The 22,511-nt window shown below is 43.8% G+C and overlaps 2 protein-coding genes across 3 annotated transcripts; one reads left to right on the top strand and one right to left on the bottom strand.

Annotated features, from left to right (window-relative positions):
• Nucleotides 1–3,131: 3,131 nt before the first annotated feature.
• DFFB (DNA fragmentation factor subunit beta) lies at nt 3,132–5,938 on the bottom strand. Of its 2 annotated transcripts, XM_088533706.1 has the most exons (7): nt 5,825–5,938; nt 5,630–5,756; nt 5,367–5,555; nt 4,664–4,743; nt 4,328–4,501; nt 3,979–4,079; nt 3,132–3,583 (listed from the first exon to the last, which is right to left on the bottom strand). In XM_088533706.1, the coding sequence occupies exons 1-7, from the start codon at nt 5,936–5,938 to the stop codon at nt 3,367–3,369; spliced, it is 1,002 nt and encodes a 333-aa protein (XP_088389832.1). In that variant the 3' UTR covers nt 3,132–3,366. The 2 variants fall into 2 exon arrangements, with proteins under 2 accessions (XP_088389832.1, XP_088389831.1); XM_088533705.1 differs by lacking the exon at nt 5,367–5,555.
• An 856-nt stretch (nt 5,939–6,794) lies between these two features.
• On the top strand, nt 6,795–21,127 carry CEP104 (centrosomal protein 104). Its single transcript, XM_088533688.1, has 21 exons — nt 6,795–6,907; nt 7,397–7,570; nt 8,181–8,319; nt 8,820–8,885; nt 9,256–9,332; nt 9,506–9,674; nt 9,900–10,058; nt 10,698–10,934; nt 11,822–12,025; nt 12,216–12,383; nt 13,437–13,610; nt 15,291–15,467; nt 15,788–15,994; nt 16,250–16,366; nt 16,967–17,003; nt 17,491–17,572; nt 18,162–18,270; nt 18,527–18,665; nt 19,146–19,213; nt 19,605–19,695; nt 20,989–21,127. The coding sequence occupies exons 1-21, from the start codon at nt 6,795–6,797 to the stop codon at nt 21,123–21,125; spliced, it is 2,844 nt and encodes a 947-aa protein (XP_088389814.1). The 3' UTR covers nt 21,126–21,127.
• The last annotated feature ends 1,384 nt before the right edge of the window (nt 21,128–22,511 follow it).

Below are 22,511 nucleotides of genomic sequence, written 5' to 3'. Positions count from 1 at the left end.
GAGGACCGTTCCACAGCACTTCTGCCTCGTCTCCCAGGCCGCAGACCTTCAGGCAGGCTTGGCCGGTGCTGACGGTCGTCTAGAGAAGTGTCTGTCTCCTGGACACGCAGACTGACCCCAGCCAGAGATGAAATTACTTGCCTGGCCAACTCCATTTCAGAAGCAAAGTCTTTCCTGTTCAGATTTAATTATTCTACAGGATAAATATTTTTACTCATAAAGATAGCTGAATTATGGAGACCTTATGCACTAAGGTAGTTTTTCACTGGCCACTGGCTCTTAATTGTGGTTACTTCAACACTTTGGAGTAGAAACCAGTTTCTGAGTGGCTGTGCTTTTGGACAGGTCAGTGACAGAATGAGAAATTCAAGTCCCAAGTCCATCAGTCCTGAGGTCTGTGTTAATAGTTAGTGTATTGGGTGTAGGAGAATGGTACGGATTGGACATGTAAGACTGTTGTTTGCAGCAATTGGGTTTTTTTCTTATTTTTTTAAATCCTTTTTCTTCAAGGACCTCCCAGCAGCTGCACTTGGAAGCACAACAATGAGCAGACGAGAATTTAGAAAGCTGCATTTCATTGCAAAGGAAGACGAAGAAGAAGATGTCATCTAGCCACAAAATGTAAAATAAAGCTATTTTTTTAAGGATTTTTATGCTGTTATGTTGGTTAGTGAAATGTAATGGTTGGCTGTGTCACTGCCCTGATGCATCTATATTTGCCTTTTCTCAGGGGGAGAACTGGTAGGGTTTATTTCTATGAGCTTGTCAAATGCAGTACTCTCCCATGGTTATTTGGGGGTCAGGGGAGGGAGAATTTCAGGGGAGGGAGAATTTTACTGATTTTTCTTTTTGAGAATTGGAAATAAGTTGTAGTTTATTACTAGAAAAGTATGAGAAATGGACATTTGGTTTACTCTGCTGCAATTCTGAGCCAATACCTATAATGTTCTCACTGCTCTTTTAAAAACTAAACAAGCAAGCAGTCTAGGAGCATGAATAGTCATTTTCCTTATAATTGTGATTTTTGGGGGGTGAGGGGGCATCTAATTAGCAATTTACCTAGCAGGCTACCAATACGAGGAAGGGTACCAGCCTCTGCTTCTTATGTTTACTGTTGCATGGTTTACTTACAAAATGAAAGCAATTCAGAGCTTTAAAATGCAGTTCTGTTGCCAAAGCTAAATGCACATGTCAGTGTGAATTCAGTATTTTTGGTTTCAAGATGATAAATTTTTATTGCATGTCAATTTTCTGAACCACCACCCGTGAATCCCATTGCTTCCCTCTTCCATCAAATCAAGTGAAAAATTGTCATTTTAAATATTTGTGCAATTCAACTTGTGCAGTATTGCCTTCAACTGATTTCCAAGGGTTATGAATAGTGGGTTTTTTTTTTTTTGAGAAGATGGTCATCAGTGGTGATAAAAGGAGGAATCTCTGCACATAGCACTTTTTTTGGTTGGTGAGTGAGGATCGATTGTTAAGGATAAGCTCAGTACTCCAGATTTATTCTTTTTGATGGTGTTTTTGGAAAGTAAAAAGGAACCTCCGAGATTTCAGGAACAGCTCGTTCATGCCATGTTTATGGTAATAGTTCTTTGAAAGTGGGATTATGCAATAAGCCTCCACAACTTTATTTTTTTATTATAAGTAGTTTTCCCTACATTTGTAAAAAGCAAATGTAATCAGCAGATGGTTTAAGTAAATATTAATTTCCACAGCTATAGCCTGTTAAGCAATCATATTAAAATTGCATGCCAAACAAATTGTATATGCATGACATGTTAATTCACTCACATTGCTATTCAGCTGATACATTGCTTCTATCAGTGATATTTCTTGGCCCCTTTTCCATCTACTTCAGTAATACACAAAGATTTAATTTAATACTGCTCTCATGGTTTTCAGTACAGCTCCACTGCAATGTAGTCCTTCCAACTTTTCTCAAACTAGGTTTATTCACAATTTCCTCTTTCTACTAAATTAGCTTTTACATGTAGGTCTTCATCTTAGTTTTAGCACCGTACGGAATGGTGATTGTCAGTGTGTGTGTGCGCCCAGTCAATCACATGGTATTTGTCATCAGAATCTTTGCTGTGGTGGCTTCTGGAATGTCAAAACAGCAAATAGTGCATTTCTGCCTTAATTACAGGTGATGTGCATGTTTGGAAGAGTGAACTCAACACAGTGCTGTTTGTTTAGAAATGCTGCATTAGAAGTGCACTAATTTTGTTTTAGTTTTGAAAAGCTTTTTGGAGGGAGGTAGAGTTTGTTGTTTACTTTTCAAGTAACTTAATATTCTCTGTACTCTCTAGAGCAAAACTGCATTCCCAAGACTCACACAGCAATATGATCTTAATACAATTTTAACTGGACTAGCTGAATTTACATGGCCAAGAAGGAAGACCATTTCCTTACAGAGGAGCCAAGTGTGTTCACTGCAAAGAGGTATCTAGTGACGCACTCAAACGCCTTTCCCTAAGCTCATTCTTTTTAGTCTCATTAGTTTTAGTCTTAGGGATTTCAGTCTGGTATGTTTTACTAACTTCTCAGATACCTTTGTCTTCATATACACAGGTAGAAAGATACCCATGATTCTTTTTTATTAAGAAAATACAAATATTGCTTATGCTGACATCCCTGAGAATTCAGTTGCTATCTGATGATATTTTAAAAAATAAATAATGAAAAAATGATATATTTTGTTTCATGAGAGGCAGAGAGCCTGTTTCAGAAGCCATAAATATTCTAAAGCAGGACATCAATGTGATGCTTTCCCAGTAACACTGCATGTCTTGCTTCAAGCAAACTCAAGCTAAAAAGGCAGAAATTGTCTGAAAGGAGAGGAAATCAATGGGCAGGATGACAAATTGAAAACATCATAAAAGCAAAGACAGCCTTGCTGCTCCTTCTAGAAAGCGTGCATGTAACTAATAGCAAATGGAACTGTTGGGTAAGAGCAGCTCTTCTCATACGAAGGGCCCGCGGCTCTGTCACTGAATCAGCGTTTGGCTCGTTTGAGACACGGTGGCTGCCGACCTGCCAGGAGGTGCAGAGCACGGTCGTTATCCTGTCCTCTGTTTGCCTTCATGTTTCAAGGAGTCTATTTTTTTAGTATGATTTATAGCTGTACTTTACCACACTTAATGTAACGTGATCTAAGCAAGGCCTGTGGTAAGCAGAAAGGAGGAGAGCTGCCTTAGACGTGATCCAAGTGTACGCTCTGTGAGACTGCAATTGAATCACCTGGGGTCCTTAGCAAAAGAGACCCGCTAAATATGGTTTTGTTTAAGAAAGTAGAGCTATTTAAAAATGATCTCATTACATGATTTTGGAAAAAAATCAGAAGTCACTTTTGGTGTGGTGCTAGGAAATCTTCTCGGTTTGCTTCCTTTTCCTGTAAATTTTAGTTTTGTCACAGCTAAGATTATGACTGGTTTTCTTATGGCAAGCAATGTGTACAAGTTTTAGATTATCCAAGGTAAACAACAGCTGATAGAAGTATTCCCAGTTCACTTCTCTTCCATCCCGTGCTTTGACAGCTTCTGCCAGTTCTGGGACAACAGTTCTTTTCTTCTCTATTCTGCAATGAATAATGTGGGGTAGAAATTATTATATTTTTTCATAATGACATTTGCATCCTGCTCTAAAAGCAGGATGGAGATCGAATTCTTTTGCCATGAGTGGTTTAGCACAGCTTGTCTGCTTTAGAAGTACACACTGCCTGAAAAATGGGTCAGAAGTATTTGTATTTGTATGCAGAGCAAATCTGAACACGAGCAAAGCAGCTAATGAGAGACTGCGTTATAATCTGTCTTCAGGGTTTGATGTTGCCAGACACTGTTGCACCTGAGCATCTTTTACAGCAATGTTTCACAGTGGAGCTCAGTGTATGATGGGGACAAGGAAGGGGGAAAGCCTCACTGGCATCATCTGTGCTAGTTAACAGGTAAGTCGGCACTAATATTTCATACGTACATATGGTCGAGATTCCAGGTACTGAAGAGGATTCTGCTTTCCCTGTTACTGTAGGGGTTGATGGAGTGCTTACAGGGGCAGAAATCTCTGTCAAAAGGCCCCTAAAAAACAAGATGAACGCAACGAAGGGGGTACTGCGGCTCAGCCTAGCTCCGTCCTACCCCAGTCTTGACAAAGCTTTCGTTTGCTGTAACCAGAAATAAATCACGCGAGCTGATAACGCTGAACTTGATCGATACCTCACTACGCAAACATCAGATTATCTCCTTCCTCCAATACTGTCATTGTAAATCACGCCTCTGCTTGTTGCAGTCAGTCAAGGCTCTGCTTTAGAGAGGGCCGGACTTACTTGGCAGGAGAACCATCCCTCTACAGTGCAGAGGCGAGCTGCCTCCTCCTCCTCTCGCCTGTCGAAGTAGCACCCGTTGTATTTCACAGATTTCAGTTTATCCAGCATAAGGTCAACTATCTTTTTATATGCATCTCTTGCTGTCGGATGAACGTTCGAAATAAAGCCATTAACCTTAAAACGAACAAACCAAAGTCATTCATTGGTGCTCATGGAAGGTTGAGGCTTTTCTTCTACAGCAAACATGTTGCACTATTGAAGCATTTTTTGATACATGTGATTGTTGAATTATTTTTACTAGCAGCTTAGAAATGTTACTTTATCTGAAACTTTCACCTCTTTCATGTAGCTTCGTATTCGGTTTTCACAGCTGTATCGCATGTAGCTTGATTTAGTCTTAAAACGAGACTCCAGACCTAAAGAGAGTTATTTTGTAACGGTGCACACGGTACTGTTAAATCTGTGCAGAAGCACCGAATTAGCCCTTCTTTTCACAAAACCCAGTATACACGTCTGTCTTTTTCTTTCCCGTTTTTATTTTATGGATCCAAGACTATCCCGCTCGTGCACAGACTGCTTGAGAGCTCTAATGGATACCTAACCCTTAGTGGTTCTTATTAACGCACATTCACAGAGAATGTGAAAAGACCATGGGATAAAAGCTGAGTTCAGGAAGAACTGCAGAGCTCGGCATGGCCTGGGAAGCGGAAGGTGAACTCACAAGGAAAACTTTACGAGCAAACAGGGAAGGCTTGGCTGGCTGCTGTATACAGGTTATGGACGTGTTGTTAGTGGGTGTACGCCCAGCTCCACTCTGTGTTAGTGGGGCAAATCTCCCAAATGTGCGTGTTACAGAACAGGGGGTGAGGCAAGGCAGGGCGCAGGGTGGCTCTGTTCCTGCTAGGGGAATGGACATACCTATAGGGGACAGGCAGGGCACGGACTCGGTGAGCGTGGCGAGGAGCCCTGCGCCGCCGCAGCACCCCGCGCCCCGCACGCCGCGCTCGAGGCTTCTCCCGCAGCCCGGCCCCGCACTCGCCTTCAAACCAGGGCCGGTCCTCGTGGCGCTGCTCGGCGCCGCCGTTCTCCTCCACGTTGTGCAGCACGTCCAGCAGCAGCTTCTGCCGCGCGGGCGCCCGCTCGCCGGCCAGCAGCGCCCGCGCCGCGCGCACCAGGGCGTCGCGCTGCCCCTGCGCCGCGGCCAGCAGCTCCGCCACGGCGCTGGGGCCTGCGCGGGGCTGCTCAGCGGGGCCGGCCCGGAGCCCGGCCCGGGATCCCCCCCCGCCCGCCCCCCGCACTCACAGCCGCGCCACGTCTCGCCCGGGCCCAGCAGCACCAGCTCCGTGTGCGGCGGCAGCGCGTGGAAGAAGCCCTCGGTGAGCTCCGTGCCGTCCTCGTAGAGGCACAGGCGGCTGCCTGCCAAAGGAAGCTGCCGCGGCGCCCGTGAGGCCCGGCCGCGCCGCGCGCGCCCCGCCGCCGCCGCCGCGCCCCCCGCACCTGCAGCATCCGGCAGCCCTTCCGCAGCAGCGCGCGCAGGCTCGCGGCCGCCACGCCGACCTTGGCGCCGCCGCCGCGCCCGCGCACGCGGAAGGCCCTGAGCGGCGCCGCCATGGCGCGCGCCCGCCGCTTCCCGCCGCGGCGCGGGGCGGCCCCGCTGCGCCTGCGCCCTGCGCCGCGCGGCGGCGGCTCCGCGGCGTCTGCGCACGCGCGGCCGCGTTGCCAAGAGACCGGCGGCGGCGGCGGCGGCGGGGGCCGCTGCGTGAGGTGGGAGCCGCGGCCCGGCCCGGCCCGGCCCGGCCCGGCCCGCAGACCCTCTCCGGCCCCGGAGCCGCCTCAGCCCCCGCCGCCGGCCCCGCGCGGCCTGCTCGGTGCGGCCTGCGCCGCGCCAGCGCCCCTGAGGCACCGCTGGGGCCTCGCTGGGCCTGCGGCGCCGCCTCCCACCGCTGCTCCTCTTCCGCTCTTTCCGCCCCGAGGCACTGGTGAGAGCGGCCGCGTTTCTTAAAAAACGTTCCTTTTTTTTTTTTTTTTTTATCCCCCGCTTGTGTTTCTTCCTAACATCCTCCCCACTCAGTTATCCCAATCCCTTCTCCGCACCCCCAGGTTAGGTACTGGAGGCCGCAGCACAAGCCCGTGAGGAGCTGAGCTGGGCCGCAGGCCAAAGCTGAAGGTTCCAGCCCGGGTTTGCAGCTTTCGTTGCCTCTGTGGGCAGTGTCACACAAGCTGGGCAAGCCCCAGCTCACTAAATCTTGGTAAATGCCTGAGTTAGAGCTCAGTAAGAGTGGCTTATGACACTAATATTAGTTTAATTAAGTAGAGAAACGCAAGTTTGAAGCTGTTGGCTCCTGGGTGTGCCGTGGGGGACCGCGAGGCTCGGTTTGGTGGTGATGGACCTCAGTGCCCTTTCATTGCGCTCGCAGGGGCTGGGTCGGCTCGGAAGGCCGCTGCCGTGGCGAGGTGCCCTCGCAGGATGCCGCACAAGATCGGCTTCGTAGTCGTGAGCTCGTCGGGACACGAGGACGGCTTCAGCGCGAGGGAGCTGATGGTCCACGCGCCGACCGTGAACGGGTGGCGATCGCCAAGGTACTGCCGTGGGAGCGCAGGGCGTCCTTGGGAAGTGCCGAGGGGGTCCCAAACGAGCGGGAGGAGTAGTGTGTGTGTTCAGAGCAGCTCACGGCCTGCCAGGTGAAACGGAGGGTGAAAACAAACATGTGGGTTACTCTGATCCTATAAAATCCTTATTATGAAATAGGTCTTGGCTACCCTCTAAAGGTGTAGCATCCCATGAAAAGAAAGGAAGGAATGATTTTTGCTTTTGCAGTTTTCCTGGGCTTTGAAACTTCTTTAGCTTAATATTAAAAAAACTAATCCTATTGGCACTTTCCGTTGATGCATATGGCACACTCTAACACATACAAACTGAAATGAAGAGGAAGACACTTTCTGTTCTGTTATTTGTTTTATGTTTATAAAGTTTGTTAAGTTCAACTATTGTAACTGTGGAAGACTTTATGTTTAAATGTTGATACAGAACATCTTTAAAGATGATTCAGAAACTGTGTGTGTTTTCAGACTCTGTCAGTATCCACAGGAAATTGTTCTGCAGTTGGTGGAAAGATGTCGAATACGAAAACTACAGTTGCTTGCTCACCAATATATGATTTCAAGCAAAATTGAGTTCTACATCAGTGAAAATTTACCTGAATACTTTGCTCCTTATCAGTCAGAGAGGTTTCGCAGACTAGGGTAAGTCAAAACACTCTAAATGGTTGCCTTACTTTCATCAGAAAGGCCTAGGAGGTCGCGGTATTCATCATGCTTTGCAGGCAGTACTGATACGCTGTCCTGCAAGCAGTCCAGAGCTGTCTCCATGCTCGGGTAGAACTGAAACAAAGCCAAAGAGACAGGTGTTACTTGGGATAGAGTTGTATTCGAGGTGTTCAGATCACAGAAGGCAGCTGCAGCCCTTGAGAGCTCTCTGAAGCCCCTCACTAGCTCCACAGTTATCTCTCTCTGACGCATTGGACGTATTTTCATCTTTGCACTTACCCAAGGACATAGCGCGTCCACTGAAAAGAGAACACATGTGTTGATTATTGGGTGTCTTATCTGTGTTGTGCTTCACTGGACCCACTTTGGACCCCTCCCTTCCTGTGAAGCAAGTCTGTAAAGTGCTGCACAGATGATGGTGATGAAGTTTTTTAAGGACATGTTGTACATTGTGAACACTTTTGTCAAATGACAGTGTACTTTGCTTCAGTCATGAGCAAATTCTAGAAGTTAACAAAAATGCTAATTTGAGGAGCCAGAACACAATGGCATTTTACCTGCTTACCTGTTAAGTTTTCTTTTTCAGTTACGTCCCTCTCTCAGATAATGAAAAGACTGGATTTAAAGCACGAGAGTTAAAATCCGTATACATGGATGCAGTTGGCCAGTACCTAAAGCTGATTTTCCACAAGAATTATGTCAATAAATACAACCTATACAGTCAAGTAAGTTAAATTTGAGTGCTTACTTGATCAACTACATGAAAGAAACTTCAGTAGTATAGGACAGCCATAGAAATCCTCTCCCTTGATTTCTAGAAACAAGAAATGCTCTTGAAAGCACAGTTGAAAGCTCAGTTGAAAGCTCTTGATTTTAATTATGGTCTCTTCTAAAACAAAAGGATATCTAAAACTTTCAGCAATTGAGTGAGTGAATAATAATGTTAACATCCAAAGTAATTTTGCCAAATATTTGTTTTCAGATTAATTTTGTAATCACTATTAAGAATTATATCTTTTCTCTTATTTAAGTAAAGCTAAGAAAAGGGCAGATGAGTTGTATGAATCACCAACTGATGATTTTCAGTAGGTTATACTTTTGAGGAAATACCTGCCCAAACTGGTAACTAGTCGTACAAATATATTTAAGCACACTGTTTGAATTTTCATAGGATAGGAAGAAAAGATAATAACTTGTGCATTTACAGCTTCTTTAAATCTTTCAGGTTGCCCTAGTAGCGATAAATATCATTGGAGAACCTGCAGACTACAGTAATGACAGCAATAATAATGTAAGTGTGTAATAGAAAGCATGCCTGTCTTTCTAGTATTGCTACACGTGTTCCGTTGCAGTGTTTCTGAAATAATGGATGGCATCTCCTAATAGTTCTGTGCTTTAGCAGAGTTGCCATATATCCATTTGTATTTACTTTTGAAGCAAGAAAGCTCTGATAAAGTTTGCACCCCTTTGTGGAAGCAAAAAACAAAACATTGAAACACCTCCATTTCCAGCCTCTCAAAGTTCATCTATGTCCATGTGCCCAGACAGAAGTGTGCCAAGGCTCAGAGCTCGTATTGTTTGTTATAAGTCATAGTTCCAGTCATGAATGTGGACGTGATGTTGCTGAACTGCATTAAGATTTTCTTTGTTTCCCCACAAAGACTTCAAGAGAGAAGCTGATAGACCACTACTTAGGAATCAAATCAGATGATCCAGCCTTGGATGGAACATACTTCGGGTAAGGGTGCTGTTTTGTGCATACCCTAGCAAAATGTTTACTCACTCTAAATTAGTTCTCAATCTCTATATTTTCTTAGTTCCCAAGTAGTGGGGGGGGGGGGGAAAAATCATACGTTCTACCTGGTATTCTGAATTAGCTGAAATTTTATTTTATTAAATTGATTTCTTCAGGAAGCCTGACTCCATTTCACCTCTGGATGATTTGGCTTTTGACATGTACCAAGATCCAGAAGTTGCTCAGATAATCCGCAGGCTTGATGAGAAGAAGCGCGAGGCTGTCCGTCAGGAGCGCTACGATTACGCCAAGAAACTCAAACAAGCTATCGCAGACCTGCAAAAGGTACCACCAAACTGGGGATTATCTCTTAGACACAACAGCTTTCCACTGGCCCCCTAGGCACTCTTTAGCCTAAATGTTAAAGCAGAATTGTAGTGTTCTCCAGTATGTTTTGAAAATAGTAATGATAAATCAGACAACTTGATTTTAAACTTGACTGCAAATACTGAAACACAGGCGTATATACAATAACGTGACTCCAAACTAACCTATTAAAACATTTTCCAGGTAGGGGAACGACTTGGACGGTATGAAGTAGAGAAACGCTATGCTGTGGAGAAGGAGGATTATGATCTTGCTAAAAAGAAGAAACAGCAAATGGAAGAGTATCGCCTGAAAGTGTACCAGCAACTGGAGCTGCATGACCTTCTGGATCCAGAGCTGATGGTGGCTATTGTTATTCTGAATTCTGAATGCTTTATCAGGTTGCTATTGTGAACGGAGATGGCAGAGCAGCCAAAATGACGGCCCTGCACAAGTATTATATGACAATATGTAAAGATTTTCTTTCTACTTAGACTGTGAATTTTCCCAACAAAAGACTTGCACATGGCATTTTATGAACATGCTTAGTTCTCCATAAATTACAATGTTAATGCTTAAACCTAATAGCATCAGACTCCCAAATGCTTTGCATTATTTCAGGGCTAGACAGTCCCCATTCATAAGTTAGTTTCTCATATTTTGAAGTATTTCTCATTGTGGATAAAAGAGGCTTATGTGTAATTAGTGACCTGTGAAGAAGCATAAGGTACATCTTTTACTGTTCTCAGAATGGGGACTGCTTGCAGACTCGCACTCTCTGTCTATCTGTTTCTCATACGCACAGAGTAAGTTTTTTTTTTTCTTTTTTACAATTGTTTCATAAAGCTGCATCCAGTGCAGTAATTGCACCACTGTGAATGAGGTCTAGTATTCATTGGAAAGCAGGAGAAGTTTTGGTGACTGTTAAAGTTGTAGCTGTAATAGCTTTAATTTTAGTACAATGTGTCACCTTGGTTTACAAAATCTCCTTGCCTTTCTCAGGTTCAAAGACCACCTGAGTTGCCTTTGGAGCCTGTGATTTGTGCTGGTAGTTCTCAGCACACAAAAGCCATAAATTCACCTCCTCGTGAGAAAACAGAGCCACAGGAAGGCGAGTCACGGAAAGCAGAGCCTTTGCTGGAAGAGAAGGCAGCAAAGTGCACTTCTCCGGAGCCCACGGCTCCCCACCAATCTCCTCCTGTGGCTCATCCCTCAGGGGAAGAGTTTCCTAAGGATAATGTGAGTAATGTACTTTTGTCTCTGCAGAAATTTAGCACAGCAATTGATCTTGCGTCCAGCCTTCCGAAACAGCATGGTCTCTTGTGGTTATTCTCATGTCTTGTGTCTGAAACTGGCCCTGCTGCTAAGCAGTGCTCAGCTGATAATTGCTGTTAGCCTTTCTCTTCCCTGGACCACTTTGGAAGGTGCTACAGATGCTCGTTGAGTCTGCAATAAATAAGAGTTATACCTGATTTACAAGTAGATGAATGGAATCAAATAGGCACTAAATGATTAATCAGAGGTCACACAGCCAATTTACTGGGAGAATAGGCAGCAGATTTCTGTCTGCTTCCTTAATGGCTTAATAAATCTTATTCTTAGAGACGCTACTGTGTGAATCTGCAGAAGCAGACTAGAAGGGGAGTGTAAGGAAAGTAACAAGAGTATGGGTGTCACATCTAAGGAGGGGAAGAAAATCACAGTGTCTGTGATTGGCCTATTTTGTTGCAACTGCAGCTTCTTGCATTGACTTCAGTAGCAGTAATGTGCTCTCTTAGCAGCATGCTGACTTAAAATAGTTTCACAAGTAAAGCTTTGTCTTGCTAACTTCCCCTCAATGGAGGGCTTCCTCTGCAGGTATTTCATTTCCACAGAAGGCATTTTGTACATGTTTAACTGTATCCTAGGGATGTAACTGTTGTATTCACAAACACCCGTGCCCTCTCTTCATGGTGTTATTGTGGGAACTGCCGGTGCACTTAATCTGTGCTTAATTGTCAAGTGGTACTGCTTTAAACAGGGGAGGAGGGTGGAAATCAATCGAATTGAGGTGAATCCAATTAGCGATGCAGCAGCTTCGTGTCAAAGTTTGCTATTCCAGAAATGGCTTAATCTTCTTTGTTCAGGTTGAGTTTTTACCTTATGATGAAAGACCTCTTCCAGCTATCCGTAAACAGCCCGAGGAAGGAATTGCATCCCTGGAGCCCGAGACCACCGAGGAGGGTGGCAGGGACACTCCAAGAAGCGGCATTGCCGGCGAGCCGGAACCGTTAACGGAGAAGGCACTGAGGGAGGCCAGCCCTGCTGTCGAAGTCTTTGGAGAAGCCTTGGTAAAGAACGGCAAAATAAACATATGGATTACTGTAATCTGTATTGGCAAGCACCCTGTGAGCAAAGACCTACAGATATGGCATTTGAATACTTAATTTCCTATTTTCTTCTAAGACTGTTTCTGTATATAAATATTGCACAGAAATAGCAGCGTTAGCCGTTTGCAAGGTGACCGTGCTCTGTGTTCAGGTTTCAGGAGCATATTCCAAGACATGGTCGTATCGGGAGGATGCGTTGCTTGCTGTGTATAAGAAGCTGACAGACATGTCAGTGAGCACTCCGAAGGAGGATTTAAAGAACATGCTGAGGGCTGCCATTTTCCTTGTAAGGAGAGCCATAAAAGACATTGTGTCTTCAGTAAGTAGTGGTACATTTGGTAAGAAAAGCTCCCTAGCCTGCGGTTTGCGCAAAATGTTGCATCTGTTCTGGCCCAGGGAAATTGGCAGGGCCCCACTCAGCGTAGGATCACATTTACTTGGCAGTAAAACAAGCTTTAGCGGAGACAATTATAAATACGAAAATAAAAAAAAAGTGTGTCCTATGCTATAAAATGCTTTGTTGCTTAAAATTACCGGTATAAGGAAGAAAAACGTGGGTTCATACCGTTTTTACACTTAGAATTTGGAACGTGCACACATAGAGGAGAGAAACTAGATATTCCAGTATTTTTAAGTTGTGATTGGTGCAGCTTGGTTTCTGTAAACTTCAGCTCATCAAAAAATGACAGAACCGAATTTAGAAGTGCTATTTAGAACTGCTATTATAGCAGCTGAGTGGCCAAATATCTTTAAATTACCAGTTTAAATCATAAAATGTTCCAGTGAACATCAAACAACTAAAATTGTGTAACTGTAATTAAAATGTGTTTTAAAATAATTGAAACAAATAATTTATTAAACTGCATTGAATGGAGTGAATGAAAAAAAGGAAATTTGGGATATCAGCCTTTAGTTAGACAGAGTGAAGTCTGTCTCCCATCAGCATGGGAAGTAACGTCCTGGGCTGAGTGATGGAGACAGAAACAACTGCTCCTGCAGCAAATAGTCCTGTGGTTGAGGGTTTTTTCTAACAACTGAAATAAAGCTATGGAGCAGACATAGTGAGCCAACTTGGTCTCCAGTTTAGGAGATTATATTTAGCCTAAGGAGACTTAGCTGTCAACTAGGTCTTAAATAAGAGAGGAAAAAATTATTCATTTTAAAATAAATTCTGAAGTTTTTCACCTAGTCACTAAGCACATGTTTTTCTGGAAAAGAGATATCTGAAGTAGCTTCTGTTAATAGTCTTACCTTATTTCTAGATCCCTGCTGTCGTTGTTTAGAACTAGAGAAAATATTTTATAGTGTTGCCTGAGAAGGGGGATCTTTATGGTATTTTTGTTCAGTGCACCTTCCTCTCCTTTTAATTCAGGTTTTTCAAGCTTCCCTGAAACTTCTAAAAATGATTATTACACAATATATACCGAAGCATAAATTAGGAAAACTAGAAACTTCGCATTGTGTGGAAAAAACACTTCCAAGTTTGCTTTCCAGAACAGGAGACTCTTCAACCCGTCTTCGTCTCATGGCTTCTAACTTTATTCAGGTGGGAGTTTTTCTTCCAATTCCGTTTTGATCAAATTACATTTTGATTGCATTAGCATGAAGAATGTCACAGAGGTTGTACTTGGGTAACCTCTAATCAGACTTGACTTCAGCTCTAGAGCTTGTACAGTGAAGGATTATGTCTCATATGCAAGGCAAAGGGTAGACTCAACTTTGTTTCTCTGCAGTATCTTTTCCAGCAAGGTACCCTCGCCTTTAGTGCAGAGATTGTGAGGAAATAGCTGATATCATGTAATCTGCTGCTGCAGATGCAAGAATGGTGTTGCTCACTAATTCTTATTAGCTGCAAGTGATCTACAGAGAAGAGAGCAAGCAAGTCCCTAGGTATTCCTCAGATTTCTTTGTTGTAGTTCGGTTCCATTTTTAACTAAGAGAAAAAAATAAATCTATTCCCCAAATAACTGGTGCAAAAATGTAAAGGAGCGTCTTGCATTTGAGTATGAGTTTTATAGAATTATTTAAATGTAGCTTCATTAGCAAGTGGGAATTAAATAAGTGTATGGTGTAAAAATCAAATGTAGCAAGAACATGACAAAGATGCCCAATTTAAAAGACACAATCCATTCCTTGTTGAGTTGGCAATGAGCATTTGTGAACAGCTGCTGGAGGATTACAGACTCTTATCCAGTAGAATTTAGAAGAAAGAACAGTAATTCTGTGTGAAAATAGGTGTTAATTCAATCCCAGGAAAGTAGTAGCTGATTCTTTAGCCTTGCTTGTCTGTCTGCATGGAGAGGAAAGTTTCCTTACGTTGTAGGTTTACCAGGAATGTGGACGGGTGTTGTGTGAAGTGCTCTGGCAAACTGCTGGAGCCCCAAAGGTGACAGAGTACTCTGTGATGACCACCTGGCCTGTTCACAGCAGGCTGCTAAAAGGGAAGGAGAGCGTGGTTACAGGTGCCTTTTCATAAACAGGGCTGGGCTTGGCCTGTGAAGAAGGAAAATACGTTTACGTTGGATCAATGCTAATAGAATAAACACTGCCCTAATGAGCAGTTCTCTGGGGAAGATGCCAAATGGAAATAATTGTGTCCAGGACTGACCAACCAGCCCTGGGACAACTGAGTCCCTCAGCAAGGGAGAGCAACTGCAGGACACCATGGTCTCCTTGAGTGCCTGGCAGCTGACAGGATCCAGAGGAGGCTGCTGCGGGCGGTTAATCGCTCTGCTGTCGGCAGAGACACAAACGGTGCTTTCTGAATAATAACAGAAGTTAGCCTTGGAGGTTCTCCAAAATAGAATGCGAAATTACCCGATGGCATCTGTCTTCCGCACTGCTGAGATCAATCTTGATGCATTGTCAACACTTGGCATCCTTTGAGACGCTTTTCATTTCCTCCTTGGATAGTTCGGTGTCAGATGGATTTCTTTAAATTTTCTTACAGCACAGTTCCACACCTCTCGCTCTTCTCCACATATCTAATATTTTACCTGCTTCTCAGTGGCTTTCTCTTTCTTGCCAAAAGCAAGACCAAACATCTACATTATCTTCCCATGGAAGCCAGGGCAAATGACTTGATTCCTAAAGTAACAAGCAGTTACTTCTTAAGGGGGGTTGCGTCATTTAGTTAACTTGTTAAAGTAATTTTGAATCTTTGCAAAGGCAGTTCACCGTCCGTGTTTAGTATTCTTACATCCCAATGGGCTCTCTGTGTTTGCAGGAAATGGCCCTGTGTAATGAAGTTAAACCTCTGCAGATTGTTCCAGTTCATTTGGTTCAGCCACTAAAGCCGACTTCCCCAACGCATCTGGCAATGAGTCAGGTGGAGTTAGTGGAAAAACTTTTGAAAGAAATGGGAACCGAGAACTCCGGCTTTACCATTGACAACATCATGAAGGTAGTAGTCCAAGTTTACAACATTTTAAGTTCTTTTCTGTTGCTGTTGGGTTAGTTGCTTTGTCTGTCTGTTTTGGAGCAGTCAGTAAATTTCCAAGAGAACTAAGGAGCCTCTTGGAGGCGACGCCATGCAGTGGTGTGAGGAAGCGTGATGGCAACACGGGAAAAAGCATCAGTTGGTCAAAATCTGTTCGGAGAAAAAACTCTGCATAAAGACTTCTCCCACTGCAATGGCATAGTTGCCTTAGACTAAAAAACAAGTATTTTTAAAAATGGGGGAATGTGAGAAAAACTTTTTTTTGGTTTGTTTCCCTTTTTCAGTTTGCAACAGGCGCTTTGGAACACAGAGTCTGTGAAGTGCGTGATACAGCGTTGCGGATCATCTTTGATATGTATAGGAAGCACAAGGCTGCTATATTGGACTATCTTCCTCCAGATGATGCAAACACTCGCAAGGCTGTTCTCTATAAAACACTTTTTGATGGATTTAATAAAATAGATGGGAAACTTACTGAAGCTGAAATTAGGGTATGTAATATAAGGTTGTAGATATCATATGCAGCTACTTTAAATGTGGTATTCAACTAAGCAATGTGTTGTTTTCATCGCTCTATGAGATACTGAACAACACGTATAGCAGAATATCTTAATGAGTGTTGCTATAATTAGTCTAAAAACAATATCGCTGATCACTTGTTCTATGCTGTTTTTCTGTGTGCAATCTCCCTTATATGAGTGATGGCTCAAAAGCTGTTGTAATTGAAGGAGTGTTTCTGGACACAGGCACAGAAAAAGGCAGCCACAGAAGAAGCAGAGAAACAGAAGCTGGATGAAATTAAAGTTCTGCAAGGGCAGCTGGCAGCTTTAAAGGAGATACAAGCAGAAGTTCAAGCTGGAAAGGTTAGGGCTGTTGTTTGTTTTTTGTTTGATCCGTTTGTGTTGTGTTTCTCCTCAGGTACCCCAGGTTGAGATGATCTGTAATGAGATGATATTAAAGAGGTCTCCATGACACACACTAAAGAAACATCTGTCCTCCTTAGCAACCAGCTTCTAAATCTGGCAGTTTGTTTTTTCCTAACGTGGTATCAAGATCGGTTTCGTTTATAGCAGCTTTGTCCCTATTATGGCAACTCTGTGAGTGCTTCCAGGAGGTCTAAGTGTAACTGCAGCAGCCAGAGAGCAGGAGCGGTGCCGAGCGCCTCCAGAGCCCGCGGGCACCTGCGGCTCTGCGCCTCGACAGGCTCCACAGCTGGGTCTCGGGAAGGTAACAGCCACTTCACAGCCAGGTGCTAGGACTGTTCTCCCTGCTCAGCAAACATTTGCTGCCTTAATAGCTGAAAGACTCACTGTAGGACCAGAGGCACTGGCAGTGTGAAGTATTGGCTCTGCTCCCAAATCCTTAATTCCAGAGAGAATTTGGGATATAATCTATTCTCCTTATCCCTGGAAAGCGTCACAGGCATTAAGAAAAGTACTAATTTAAATTTCTCTGTTCAATAGGAAAAAGAATCTGATTTTCAGAAGTCGAAGAATCAAAGTAAGTAGCTTCAAATAACAATAAGGAGTAGAGAGGAATTTCAAGTTATTCCTGAGGTGTGGTAGATGCTTAATTGACTATTGAATCATCTGAGTCAAATGCCTGAGTACTTGGAATTGGCTGAAGCTCTGCCTGTCCTAGAGATAACTGTTAAGTTTACTAAAAAAGCAATAACCTTTCCATCAGTTAACTGCTTAACATCTAATAACAAATGAAAGTGACTTGGCTTCAGACCATTTTTGGTTTCTCTCCAACCTAAAGTAAATCACTTAATGCATTTTCAAAATAATCACGAAACTCTTATAAATGCCCAATCACCAAAGCTGCAGTTTTCCAGCTGCCTTTAGGTATGGTGTCCTTCCGTGTTTGTCTTCCAACATGGAAACTGCTATTAGGTCTGTTGCTGTTAAGATAGGGAGAAGCAGTGGTTCTCTGCATGCACAAAAATTAATTGAAATGTGATTTTTTTTTTCCTCTTCTTTTACAGGCCATCGGGTAAATGAAAGGCCACAGCATGCAGCAGCTGAGATTCCAGACGATTGTTCCTCTGTGTCAAATTATTTAGATAAGTAAGTTAGTTGAGCAGCTTCTGATCACTGAACAGGGTAGCTTACAAGCTGATAGCCAAAATAACTTTTCTTTACTAGATAGAGGCTAATATCTTGAGCATTTAAGTAATGGCATTTTTTCTTCTAACCAATTTGGAAGTAGCGCCAAGCAATCCTAGATTTTACACTGCTTGGACAGTGTAACCCTGAGCTTGTTTTCTGAACACTTGCCTGTAAATTACTGCAAAGTAATGGTCTGCTGACGATGTGAAATAAGGCAAAGACCTGCTGGAACTCTCGTGTGTGTTGTAGAATTAGGGCACAGAGAAAGCACTTAAAGCTTCTGGGATCGGGCAAGCCATTTAAGTCAGCTGTTCTCACTGCTTTTTTTTAAAAAGCAATAAATGCTTTTAAGCTGTACTTAACATGAATTATACAGCAGTATCTCTTTATGCCCAGAACTAATGTCTGTAATATGTAGGGAAAATTAGCTGTTCCAGAATGTTAGCTGCTCTTCAGAATAGAAGAAATGGGGCTACCCCATTTCAGTATATAGTGTTCCGATGTTTGCTGATTTTTTTTTTTTTTTTTTTTTTTTTGTTATTCCTAGCTTATGCATTTTTTGCGGTGAGAGGGATGAATCCTTCACAGAGGAAGGATTGGATCTGCATTACTGGAAGCATTGTCCTATGTTAACCAGATGTGAGCACTGCAAACAGGTCAGGCATAAACTTTTTATAGCTGGTACAGTCCTTGCATGTCAGTACTCCGGTTTCAGGGTGCTAGGAGTCATTTAACAGCATGGTGGTTGAATTAGCAATGCAGTTGTGTAATCTTGGGTAGTGCTTCTAGAAAAGAACAGCCTTTTGAACTAGATTAAAAACCAGATTCCTATCACGTACATAGTCTCCCAAACACGGTCCTCATCTGCTCGGCGCAGTGCCAGTCTTGCTGTGCACCTCTGCTGTGTTGCAGGTGGTTGAAATAGCAAGCCTGACGGAGCACCTGCTGACCGAGTGTGACAAAAAGGACAACTTTGGGAAATGTCAGCGCTGTACAGAGGCCCTTCCAAAAGATGAGTTACCCAAACACATTAAGAGCAAGACTTGCAATTGTGAGTAGTTTTAAATAGGAAAGCTGTAATTCAGAAGTGAAGTCGGTTAGATTTTCAAATACTGCATGTTTTTGGCAAGTCAGACCACTTCTATTTAGATACTGCGCTGTGGATTTAGGATTCTAACAGCATCTTCAGGAGTCGAGCACGTTTAGTGTCAACAGCTGTGTCTGAAGCACCTGGAGCACTGGCACTGCCATGAATGCCCGTGGGGAGGGACGAGGGTGGGAAGAGTGGAAACCACCACCCCAGCTGCATGCAAGGTGGGCCCCAGGCACTGCTGTGTGCTGACAGCTCTCTATTCCTTTTCATTTTCTTTCTGCGTAATGGTTAAACACAGGACTTCTTTGAGAGCAATTAATGATAGTAGTGTGGGAGCTGGTTTAGTCATAGTCGTGTTCTTTGTTGTACAAGTCCTCCTCTGTATTTGAAAACTAACCAGTCTTTGCCATTCTCATGTCATTTTTCTAATAATTTCAGCTGCCAAACCAGAACAAGTGGCAAACCATTGCCCACTGTGTCATGACAACTTTTCCCCAGGAGAAGAGGTAGGATTGTCTTCTAGGCTGGTCTTACTGATATGTCACTGGGGTTGAATTAGTATCCTCTCGTAAGGCTGGATAACAAAGATTTAAGAAACTGCCTACGTTATTACTAGGGTCTCTAATGGCTGTCCTGCACTCTGGGCACATACCTGAATCTGGGCCTTCTACCCTGCCAGACATGTAGGGGAACCAGAGGGCTAGAGGCTGGACCAGGGATTAATTCTGTACAGATGTCAACGGGTGATGCGGACTCTGTGCCATTTTTGTCCCTAGAATGGCATGCTGCCACCGAGTAACACTTCTCGAAAAGCTTCCTTCAGAATTCTTTTGGCATTGCCAAGATTACTAAAATTTGCTGGTTTTGTAACGTATCTACTTTTTTAATTGACTGTAGGCCTGGAAATCTCACTTAATGGGCAAAGATGGCTGTAGAATGAATCTTCGGAGGTTGCCCGTAATAAACAAACTTTTTCCAGCGCAGTCAGGTAAGATATCTATGCAATAATTATACACTTCAGCATGTTGCAGATGTTTAGGCAGATGGTTTTCAAGAACAAAATAAACTGCCCTTTAATTCCTTGTTCAACATGCTTTTTGCATTTGCGAAGCTTAACTAGTTTTTCTTATGCTGATAGAGATAATGATACATACTTGGGGAGCAAGTTCTCCTCACTGTTAAATCATTCAATACTGACAGTTTCAAAGGGAAGGCATTAGTTGAATGGAGTGGGAATACTGGCCTGATTTTTGGTTGTATCAGTTCACTCTTCCCGTGCAGCAGCTTGGTCTGTGGGTGTCTCCTAGTGCAGCTGCTCTTAGCCCCTCTTGTTAGAGGGGAACAGCATGTGCAAAAGGGTCAGCCGTGAAGCTGACTGGTTAACCTTGTGGAAAGCTCCTGAACATGGGCCCAGGGAATGAACCCTTGCCTGGGGGCTGGTGTCCAACAGAGGTGCAATTCTAATCCTAACCCCAAGTGAACGGGATAGTTTGTGCTGCATAGGGGTTTCCTTTTCAGCTTGGAACCAGGAGCTAGGCAGAATTTTTGATTGTGTAGCTGCTTTTCCAGCAAAGAGGCGCATGGATGCTGATGTCATGGGGTTTTTGTTCTTTTTTGATTATGTGTCTTTATGAAGCATGTGTGAATCCTGAGCATCCAAGTTACAGAAACAAGCTATTTTCACTGCTTGCAGCACTAAAGCTTTTTGGCCAGTAACCTTCTTTCAGGCTTTTTTCTTCATTCTTTGATCTGCTGCATACCCAGGTGGTTGTTAGTTTCCTCCTTTCTCTCACTCTGGGCTTTGCTTTTCTCCTCTGCGTTTCCCAGCACTGCAAGCTCCTGGAAGGATGTGTATGACCATCTCCATCAGCTGCCACAAATCAACCATTTCCAGTCTTCTAAACTCGGCCTAGCATTGCATCTGTCTTTGGGCTTGCCATTAGTACTTGCTATTAAGAAAGTTAATTATTAGCTTGTTGCTGCTTAGAGATTGGAAATGTGATCAGAAATAACTTAAATCTTGTTTGATAGAGCTGACGCTCCAGGGCAATTTCCTGGAGATAGGAACGGAACTCTGACCATGCACTCATACAGCTCCTGGTGTGAAATGCACCTCGCTGTACTCGGCGGTTGAGGGTTCTCGAGCAGGGGGTCAGGCCAGCCTTGAGCTGCTAGAAGGAGTCCTTCAGCCAAAACATACCTTGACAAGCACAATGTAAATGAAACTGGAAACTTCAACCAGGTGTGCGCGGAAATAACGATCTCTCTGTTCTCTTTGCAGGCAAAACAGGTGGCCTGTATTTAATGAAAATGGGTCCTTCAGGAGCCAAGGCTCGATCTCCCACTGTAGGAAGCAAGATCCCAACCCCAAGGCTGGGCCCAAGTAAAAGCACTGGCAAAACGTACTCAAAGCGATGACGTGGCACGTGTTTCCCTTGTCCGAGTCGCTGCTGCGCGTGCCCAGCTCGGGCCTCCTCCCTGCGCCGGCCGCGCTCCGCGGGCTGCGGAGCCGCCACGGAGCCGGCTGCTGCCCACTCCAGGCCCCATCGCTGCTGCTCACCTTAAGAGTCTCCCCAGTGCGTATAAAGTTAACAAGAGCAGCCTCTGTGCTTGCTGCACCTGTGTTTTTGGGACAAAGATGAAAAACAGCAGTTCTCTGGAACTAAATCTAACACTACTTTGTGACTATACATCCTGAAAGTCTGGGAAATAATGCTCATGTTACCGACTTTATCATCCGATCACCTCAGCGTAATAACCAAAATATGTTGCTAATACTTTTCGAGCAGAATCATCTTTATAGCACTCTGCAAACAGTAGTGTCACTTTGCGTGTTTGTTTGAGCATCAAGTATAAGCGGTAGAGGTTGTGAGGCCAAAGGAATATACTGGTCGACTTGTGAGATAGCTCCTCCGTGGGTGTTTCTGCACTGTATCACTATATCACTTACCTTTACAGAGAATTCCTTGCAATCAGGCTTGAGAAAACACCACCACGAATACAAAGTTACATGATGAACAAAACAGGCTTGTTACAGTGGCAGGGGTTCCTTTGATGTGACAGTGGTGTTGGGATCTCAGCAATACTGTAACTTATCTGCTCTGATGTGCTGTTAGAATAAAGTGAAATGAAAAATACATCTTTGGCAGCCAAAAAGCTCCCTCATAAGCAGTGAGTAACCCCAGATCTCTGCTGTGGGGGCCATGCAACAGTAAGAATAGTTACAGCTCCTTGAAACCGGGGTCGTTCAACTGCAAGATCTTGGCCATCCAAATCTAATGCGCCCAGCGAAATTAAATGGAAGAACATACCTATGTCTGTGTTCACGAATATGAGCTGATCTCTGTGAATACAGATGTTTGTAAAGTTGTAGGCATAAATTACACTTTCAAATAATGTCCCTTTTTTAAAAAAAAAAAAAAAAGTGATATGAAATGTATATCTCAATTGATCCAAAAGACCCATTTGATCATGTGTAGATAAACTCTTGAACCAATAAATCGGCAAAACAACAGTTCCATAAAATGAAATACTTGCACATCAGTTTGCTTAGAAATAATAGTAGTAACAATAAGAGTTGTTACCTTGTGACATTGTAATGTAGCTGGGAATGGCTGCAGGGTTGTGTGTTTTGGGTTTGTTCCACTCCAAGTGCTATGGCATGGTTGGTACCTAAGAAGAGTGTGTACCTATAGAGTCACCCCAAAAGTGTAAGTGTGCTTTAAGATCTCATGCCATAATAGTCTTCCAAAAGATAACCCTGTAAAAAATCCGAGTAGGGGCTCAGGAAGCTCAAGTTAATAC

The sequence above is a fragment of the Tinamus guttatus genome, unplaced genomic scaffold, assembly GCF_059628265.1.
Source record: "Tinamus guttatus ecotype Peru unplaced genomic scaffold, ASM5962826v1 Tinamus_guttatus_pri_ptg000515l, whole genome shotgun sequence".
Taxonomy (NCBI): Eukaryota; Metazoa; Chordata; class Aves; order Tinamiformes; family Tinamidae; genus Tinamus; species Tinamus guttatus.
This window is presented reverse-complemented; position numbering and strand designations above follow the sequence as displayed.

Coding starts and splice junctions, on each gene's coding strand:
- DFFB (XM_088533706.1), bottom strand. CDS start 5,938: ATGGCGGCGCCGCTCAGGGCCTTCCGCGTGCGCGGGCGCGGCGGCGGC. Junction 5,757..5,824: donor AGGGCTGCCGGATGCTGCAG/GTGCGGGGGGCG, acceptor GCGCCGCGGCAG/CTTCCTTTGGCAGGCAGCCG. Junction 4,744..5,366: donor GGACCGGCCCTGGTTTGAAG/GCGAGTGCGGGG, acceptor AACTCTCTTTAG/GTCTGGAGTCTCGTTTTAAG.
- CEP104 (XM_088533688.1), top strand. CDS start 6,795: ATGCCGCACAAGATCGGCTTCGTAGTCGTGAGCTCGTCGGGACACGAG. Junction 9,333..9,505: donor TTGGATGGAACATACTTCGG/GTAAGGGTGCTG, acceptor TGATTTCTTCAG/GAAGCCTGACTCCATTTCAC. Junction 18,271..18,526: donor GATGTGAGCACTGCAAACAG/GTCAGGCATAAA, acceptor GCTGTGTTGCAG/GTGGTTGAAATAGCAAGCCT.